Source organism: Papaver somniferum, unplaced genomic scaffold, assembly GCF_003573695.1.
Source record: "Papaver somniferum cultivar HN1 unplaced genomic scaffold, ASM357369v1 unplaced-scaffold_89, whole genome shotgun sequence".
Classification (NCBI taxonomy): domain Eukaryota; kingdom Viridiplantae; phylum Streptophyta; class Magnoliopsida; order Ranunculales; family Papaveraceae; genus Papaver; species Papaver somniferum.
The window spans coordinates 39350-48412 of NW_020651970.1; the positions used below are offsets into that span (position 1 = coordinate 39350).

Below are 9063 nucleotides of genomic sequence, written 5' to 3' on the forward strand. Positions count from 1 at the left end.
AGCCAAGGTTTTTATTAACACCATCCTTAAACTACATGGCATCCCTGAAACCATTGTCTCCGACAGAGATGCAGTATTTTTGAGTGGTTTTTGGCAGGCATTGTTCCAGGCAGTGGGCACATCCTTACATATGAGTACGGCTTATCATCCGCAGACGGATGGACAAACAGAACGTGTTAATGCTTGTTTAGAATCCTATCTGCGTTGTATGTGCAGTTACAGGCCTGTCAAGTGGGTATGATGGTTATCTCTCGCAGAGTGGTGGTTTAATACCTCTTACCACATGAGCCTCAAGCTAACACCTTTTCGGGCTCTCTACGGCTATTCTCCACCACAATTCGGACTACACGCTGCTGGGACAATTCAAAATCCTTTAGTCGACGATTATTTACATCATCGAACCATTATGACATATGTCCTGCGCCAGAGTCTTCTTACTGCTCAACATCGAATGAAACAACAAGCTGACAAAGGCAGAATTGAGAGATCCTTCATAGTTCGCGATTGGGTATATTTACGTCTCCAACCCTATAGGCATACATCAGTTCAGCTGCGCAAAAATCTTAAACTGGCAGCCAAATTCTTTGGTCCTTACAAGGTATTAGAACGAGTTGGTAATGTTGCTTATCGGCTTGAATTACCTATTTCTTCTCGGATTCATCCAGTTTTACACGTCTCACAATTGAAGAAGAAAATCAGACAAGGATTTCTTCCACAAACAGTACTTCCCACCTTGGACAAGGAAGGATTGTTCAAAGTCGGGCATGTTAAGGTTTTAAGTACTCGAGTTCTTATTAAGGGCCGCCAACAGATTCCACAAGTGCAGGTCCAATGGTCTCACACTGCTGAAGGGGATGCTACTTGGGAAGACACAGCTTTCATCAGATCTTCTTTCCCTAAATTCATCCTTGAGGACAAGGATGTGCTGTAGGGATGGGCATTGTCATGGTTATTGAGAGTTGAGAGTTGGAATGCTCCTGTTTCTGGCTCTCCCGCTTTTATTTTTCCTTACAAGCTCAAAAGATTAAAGGCTGCCATGAAGGAGTGGAATTTAAGGGTCTTTGGAAATGTTTATGCAAAGCTCAAACAAGCTAAGCTGACTATGAAAGTTGCTCTTCGTATTTCAGATGAAGATCCGAAAGACATTTCTAAGCTCAATTCTGCCAAAACAGCTTCAGTTACTCTTCAGGAAATTCGTGCTCAACAATCCATATTGTTGAAACAAAAGTCGAGAAACTTGTGGCTCACGAATGGCGCTAGTAATACTTCTTTTTTTCATACCAATATTCGAACTCGCAGGAGCAGTAATCTGATTTCGGAATTGGTGGATGAGAATGGGACTGTTCTAACTGATTATGAACATATTAGAGACCATACGGTTTCTTTTTTTGAGTCTAAGTTTAATGGTGCTGAACTTCCCATAGATGAGGAGTTATTTCATTATGATCATAATATTATCTCTTCCGAAGATATTCAGAGAATGGATGAAATTGCTACTATGGAGGAGATAAAGACTGTTGTTTTTGATCTTGGCGCTGATAGTGCCCCTGGCCCTGACGGTTTCTCTGGTTGTTTCTATAGGCATTGATGGGATGTGATTCAACAAGACCTTTACAAAGCTATTACCTTTAAAGACGAAAACGTTTTTAATTTCCTATTTCTCTTCTTTATGCTAATTTTTTAATGTTTAGGAGCTTATTTTATGAGTTTTTAGAGTTTTTTTCCCCTTAAGTTTATGGGGGTGGGGAGGTCTAGAACCTCCCTTTTTGTAATTCTTGTAATTACGTTTTTTTGCTTTAATAAACCATTTTGACCTAGCAAAAAAAAATATTACCTTTTGCTGGCAAGAGAAATTGATTCCTCAAGGTACTAATTCTAGTCTTTTGATTTTATTATCCAAGGTTAGAGGAGCCAACACTCTTCGTAACTTTAGGCCCATTGGTCTTAGTAATTTTTTATTTAAAATTCTTACTAAGATTTTAGCTACAAGACTGGGTAGTGTGCTTGATAACCTTATTTCAGAGGAACAAGTTGCTTTCATGAAGGGAAGAAACATTCATGAAAATATCAGTGTGGCGTCGGAGATGGTAAATGAGCTTAAACTAAGCGTAAGGATGGCAATGTGGGTCTTAAACTTGACATCACCCAAGATTTTGACACGGTGAGTTGGTCTTTTGTTCTAGAAGTTTTTCGGAGGTATGGTTTTTCTCAGAGTTGGTGTTCTTGGATCTTTTCGATTCTTAGCTCGGCTCGTATATCTATTCTTCTTAATGGTAGTTCGGAGGGTTTCTTCAAGATTAATAGAGGGTTAAGGAAAGGAGATCCTTTATCCCCTCTTATTTTTTTTATTGATTGAAGATGTTCTTAGTAGAAATCTTTCAAAATTATTTCTTGAAAAGAAGATGACGCCAATGCTTTCCAAAAGAAAAAAGGTATTTCTCCTACTCACCTTTTCTTTGTTGATGACATTATGATTTTTTGTAAAGGCAACATGAAGAGTTTGCACAATCTTCTTGCTTTACTTGGAAAATATCAAACAGCTTCGGGTCAAACTGTTTGCCGTCAAAAGAGTAAGGTTTATTATGGTGGTGGTTCTTTGAATCGCTGCACTACCATCACTAATTTACTTGGTATGGAAGTTTCTACTTTCCCGGACAGGTATCTTGGTGTTCAAATTATGCCCGATGTTGTTAAGTATCGCCACATTAGCAATGTGATTGATAAAATTAAGAATCAACTTGCTATTTGGAAGGGTAAATTGCTCTCTTTTCAAGACATAATTGTTCTTATTAATTCAGTGATTGCTAGTTATTCTATTCACAACATGGTTGTGTGTAAGTGGCCTTTGAAGTTTATTTAACAAGCTGAGCATGTGATTCGCAATTTTCTTTGGTCTGGGGATGCTGAGGTCTCAAGGAAGTTTGTTGTTGGTTTTCCTAAAGTTTGCTGCCCTTTGAATGAAGGTGGTTTAGGTATTTCTAGTTTAGCAGCCACAAACAAGGCGCTTCTTGTCATAACCTTGTTCTGACTTAGCTAATTGGGGGAGGGGCCCTTATCCTTATATTAAGTGATATTAGTTGAATATCTGTAAGCATGTGTTTGGCTCGTGTGACCCAAAACACTCTTTTATTTTTATTGCTCTTGTAATCCCTAAACCAGAGAAAATTTTATGAAAAGTATTTTCTGCCTCTTTGAGGTTTATCTCAGTCTTACAGTGTAGATCCTGTAGATTGAACCCTAATTCTAGCTGTTTGTAGTGTAGATCACTACACTTCTCATGAAATTATGGTGGAACATTCGGTCGTCTAACAAGAAATGGGCTCGTTTCTTATAAGCGAAGTACACTTCTCGGCTAGGGAGACTTAAACAATATGGGGTGAAGTCTTCGATTCTTCCAGGCATTCGTTTAATTCACTCCAATGTGGACAAAAATACTAAAGTGCTTCTTGGTGATGGGAGGTCTACCTCTCTTTATTTTGATGTTTGGTATGGTAATGAAAGTATTGCAGACTTGCTTGGTGAAACTGACCTTGATGGTTCCATCATGGTTAGTGATATTATTGTTAACAATAACTGGCAGTTGCAGGGCGCTCATGTTCAACAGTTGGTGCGAGCTGGTGTGGACTTAACAAATTTGCCGGTGCTGCAGGGGGGGAGGATTGTAGAGTCTGGATGACAGAGATGAATGGAAAATTCTCAGTCTCGTCTGCAAAACAGATCCTAAGAAAGAAATATGCGGTTGCTGAAGTGTATGGTCTTTTGTGGAGGAAAGCAATACATCCAAAGTTAGCTGCTTAGAATTGGAAAATCTATAGAGAAGCTTGTGCAACTCAAGACAAAATTAGGAGCAGATTCAAGGTTGATCTAGCCAATGGATGTTACTTATGCAAACAAGTTGAAGAGTCCTTAGAGCACGTCATATGGAGTTGTCCATTTGCAGCACAAATCTGGCAGTGGTGCTCAAGTTTGTTTAAACTCAGTCCACATTATGATTTAGTGAATTCGTACAAGGAAGCTAAAGGGAAAAGTCGCATTATAAAAGATTTGTGGTTATTGGCCAACATGATAATTTGGTCGGAGTTGTGGCAGACAAGAAATATGGCATGTTATCAAAACGCGGAAGTGAGTATTCACTTCTTCAAACATAGCACTTTCCATTTGATCCATGGTTTCTCTATCCGCTTGAAGAGTTTTATGCATAATACCTCGGAAGATATGGAGATTTTGAATTGTTTTGGTGTGCGACATAGACAGGTAAAGATTACACAACCAATTGAGTGTTCTTGGGTTCCTCCTAACTGGGATGAACTGTTATTGTGTTGCGACGGTGCTGCCAAAGGTAACCCTGGTAGAGCGGGAGCTGGTGTGGTAGTTTGAGATGTTGGTTGCAATTTCGTTGGAGCTATGAGCATTGGGCTAGGCCGAACTAATAACTTCTTGGCAGAGCTCTATGGTGTGATTGTAGGTTTGGAATGGGCTATGAAATGGTCAGTTCGTAAAATCTTGGTGAGATCAGATTCAATTGGTGCCATAACTGCTTTTAAGAATTCTAATTTACCCTGGTTCGCAAGACAAAGGTGGAGAAGGATTCAAGATTATTATGTTTCCATTCGGTTTGTGCATACTTATGGAGAGGCTAATTTTGCAGCTGATGTTATGGCAAAAAGGGGCTGTCTTTTGAGGAATGGTGAAGGGATGAACTATGATGAGAGACCCTATTTTCTAAGTTCTTTAGAATATCCTAATGTCTCTTATTTTAGATTTAATCAGTTTGTAAGTTTTTGGGGTCTAAGGACCTCTTTTCTTGTAAACTCTTTGTAAATATTTGCTATTCATCAATACATTTGGACTTACAAAAAAAAAGTGATTTGTCAGTAATTCGTGAGTAATACTTGCTCAATTGCTCGAATATTGATCCAACTATCAATATTCAGTAATTCGTCGAACTAAGCAATACTTGCTCAGTTGCTCAAATATTGATCAAACTATCAATATTCAGTAATTCGTCGAACTGAGCAATACTTGCTCAGTTGCTGAAATATTGATTCAACTATCTCAGTTGCTCGAATTTACAATATCTGCTCAGACGAGCAATATCTAAGAGCGTCTAACATGTTCAATCCATGAATCATCGAGCATTCGATCACTCATGCTCGATTCAACAAAACTTAGACACATTGTCTAATTAGTCAACAACTGACTAATAAAATATACTTTGTCATGCAGACTCCACGATTCGTGAGACATCAATCATGTCACATGGGGGGATATCAATTAGGGTTTTGGTCTGGCGGCCTACGGCACGTGGATTCATCCACGATGAGAAATGTGAGTAAGTCGTGCAAACTGTTGAAGGAGTTAGCAAAGTAGTGGGTGGACGGTTAACCACGTCTCTGCACGACCTGGAACTGGTTTCACCACGATTTCCCACTTCCCCACTCTTTCACTCAAGAAACCGTCACACTTACAGGGATCAAGGTGTTCACTATTCTGACAATATAAATAAGTCTCTGAATCCATGATTGAAAACAAAATTTTTTCGAGCAATCACACTTAGAAATTCCATCAATCGACCAGAACTTATTTGAACTCAACATTCAGCAGTTCATCAATTTTGCAGAAACCTTCAACACATCCACAATCCTTGATCATCATTGATCCCACACAATTCTCAGCTTCCCTCCTACAGATCAACCCATCTCCCTCTTTGTGACAGAATTGACTCTAGAACGGCCATTGAATTGGTTTAGGCTGGAGTCCTACAAATTGATCTCTCGAATCTAAGCACTCCCTTTGCAGTGCATCTGTGTAAGGTTAAGCAGTTTGCTCGGTTGAGGAGTCTCGTCCGCACGCTCGTCTCTTCATTTCCCTAAAAACCAGCAAATTGCTTTTCCTCATCTACAGATTGGCGATCACAGTGGGAGATTAATCTCTCGATTGCAATCTCACATTTTCACAAAATGGCTGGTCTTAGGTAATGGTTAGTTACAAATGCAAACGACGCTAGCACTAGCAACAATAACAATGATGGCACTCCATAAATCGTTCCTGCTTCCAACAATGGTGGTGACACTACTCCTCCTCAAACCAATGTCGAAAATCATCCTTTCTTCGGCCGGCATCCTGAGGAAGTCAGAGAAAATCCACCCACCATCGCCTATCTCATGAAACTCCAGGAGGTTCTCGCCAAAAATGAAACCGATATGGCTACTACTTAGAAGGAGCTATCCAATCATCTCAAAACTCTGGTAGACAAAATGTCAGAGAAAACTAAGGAAGGGTCAGAAAAGGGAAAAGCCAAAGAAGTCGACCCTGAAATTTCACCAATCCATGTGGTAGATGATGATGAAGTGTGCAGAACTACAGAAAATCCACCAGAGAAGGAGTCTGCAGGTGTCATCACTCGTGAAGATTTGGAGCGTTTCATGGAGACTCGCAGAAAAAGCAACGCACCATCTGTTCATCGTCATCAACCTCCATACCCAGCTGCTACGCAAAGGATCCCTCTCCCAAAAGGCTACACCTCTCTAACGTTCACACTCTACAATGGAACGGGGAATGCTCGGGAACATGTCTCTCTGTTCTTGGAAGCATTAGGAGAACATGAACACAACCATGTTGTCCGTTTGAAGGAGTTCTCGAAATCACTAACAGGCCGAGCATATACTTGGTACAACAACATCGCACCAGTAAGCATAGCTAATTGGGGAGAAATAATTAATGATTTCTACAGAAAATACTTCTTTGTTTCTGAGCAAGTTACTCTTTCCGACTTAGGAAGGATGGCGCAGAAGAATACTGGAAATCCGAACGACTATGTGAAGAAGTTCAGAATTCAAGATTTGGATTGTCATGATCCTAATGTTACTGAACAACAACAACTGGTGGACTTTTGCATCAACAGGATATTCCGGTCTATAGAGCCTTTCTGGAAAACCTCTGGTTTCAAACCTTTTCAGAACTTCATGAAGCGTCCAAGCGATCGGCAACTACCGCTCCAGCCTTGCTAGAAAGAACCAAAACGGTCAAAGTCGAGGAGTCGAACGCTCGAAACAACACCACCAGGCGTTTAATCAACAAGCAGTACAATGTTGAAGCTTCCATGAATGTTGCTGAAGGGAGCAAGAGAAAAGCTGAAGCATAGAAGCATAAGAATGCTCTTCCGACGTCTCACCCTCCAAAAGCGCCAAGGAAGGACAACCAGGATAGAAACACACAACCACCAGTTCAGCATCAACAGAACGACCAGGAAGCGCATGACTTCCCTTTTCCCATCGAAGAAGTGATCGAGTTATTGGAAGTCTGGATTCAAGACGGTGCGATCTAACTACCCCCTGTCAAGAGGGAACCAACTGAGGAACAAATGGAGAATCCATGCTACTGCCGTTTCCATAGATATGTCAGTCATCCAACAAGTGATTGCAGAACTTTGAATAGCATATTCAAAGAAAAGGTTGATTCAGGAGAACTAGGGACTGAAGGAGTACACAGAAATCCTCTCCCAATCAGAACATTTACACTCTCTGAGCAGCCAGTTAAAGAAGCAGTTCAATCCTTGATCGAGCGTGTCTGTGAATTGCTATACTTGTCAATGGCTCAGAGAGGTGATATGTTTTCTGCATTGAACCACATTGTGTCAAGGAAGCGATTAGCAATTCAAGAAGCACTCCCTGAACCTCCAGCAACAGATAAGGAGATGTACAACTGGGGACTTCTCACCACAGTCCATCTCAAAGGAAATGAATTCAAGAGAGCATTGGTCGATGTTGGAACTGTTGTTAATATTATTCCTCTGAACACTCTCAGAGCCGCGGGCATCACTCGACAAGAAGCCACTCATGCTCCTGTCTCAGTCAGAGATCACGAAGGAATATCCAGAGATGAATATGGTTACATCATCCTCAGAATGAAAGTTGGGAAACCTGGTCAGAAACCAAGTTTCACATAATCAGAGAAGATCCAGGATATGACATGGTTCTTGGACTGACATGGATTCATGCTGAGAAGGTAACGGCAACACCTTCAATCACACATTTCTCAGTTAAAGAAAGCTCTGACTCGGCTACAAGTCGGAAATTGATTTCTGAGACTAAATTGTAAACTAGATAAACCTATCTTTAACATAAAAAGTTTGAAAATGTTTGTAATCACAAATAATATGTTCTAAGGCATTACGTCTAGTAAAAATTGCATTTATGTATGTACGTTGATTCAAGAAAATATGAAGGAAGTCAAATTTCACAATAGAAGAAGGATGAATGACCATACAAAACTAATCCAAATCCTAACAAATTTCATCTATCTTGACTCAAATAGAAAGACAACGCCAACACAAAAAGAAAGAGTTCATAAAAATTTTGAATTTTATATACGTTAACTAAAAAAAGTCTACACACTTCGTTATAAATCTGAAATTGATTTCTAAGACTAAATCGTAAACTAGATAAACTCATCTTTAACAGAAAAAGTTTGAAAAATGTATTGTAGTCACAAATAATATGTTCTAAGGCATAACGTCTAGTAAAAATTGCATTTCTATATACGTTGATTCAAGAAAATATGAAGGAAGCCAAATTTCACAATAGAAGAAGGATGAAAGACCATGCATAACTAATCCAAATCCTAAAAAATTTCATCTATCTTGAATCGAATAGAAGGACAAAGCCAACACAAATGAAAGAGTTCATAAAAATTTGAATTTTATATACGTTAACTCAAAAAAGTCTACAAGTCGCAAATTGATTTCGGAGACTAAATCGTAAATTGGATAAACTCATCTTAAACAGAAAAAGTTTGACAAATGTATTGTAATCACAAATAATATGTTCTAAGGCATTACATCTAGTAAAAATTACATTTCTATGTACGTTGATTCAAGAAAATATGATGGAAGGAAAATTTCACAATTGAAGAAGGATGAAAGACTAAGAAGAACTAATCCAAATCCTAACAAATTTCATCTATCTTGAATCAAATAGAAAGACAAAGCCAACACAAAAAGAAAAAGTTCATAAAAATGTTGAATTTTATATATGTTAACTTAAAAAAGTCTACATACTTCGT

General features: G+C 39.1%; 1 protein-coding gene across 1 annotated transcript; it reads left to right on the top strand.

Annotated features, from left to right (window-relative positions):
- Window positions 1-283: 283 nt before the first annotated feature.
- On the top strand, window positions 284-931 carry LOC113346042. The gene has a single exon (XM_026589649.1). It carries the CDS (start codon window positions 284-286, stop codon window positions 929-931), a length of 648 nt encoding a protein of 215 aa, XP_026445434.1.
- Window positions 932-9063: the final 8132 nt, after the last annotated feature.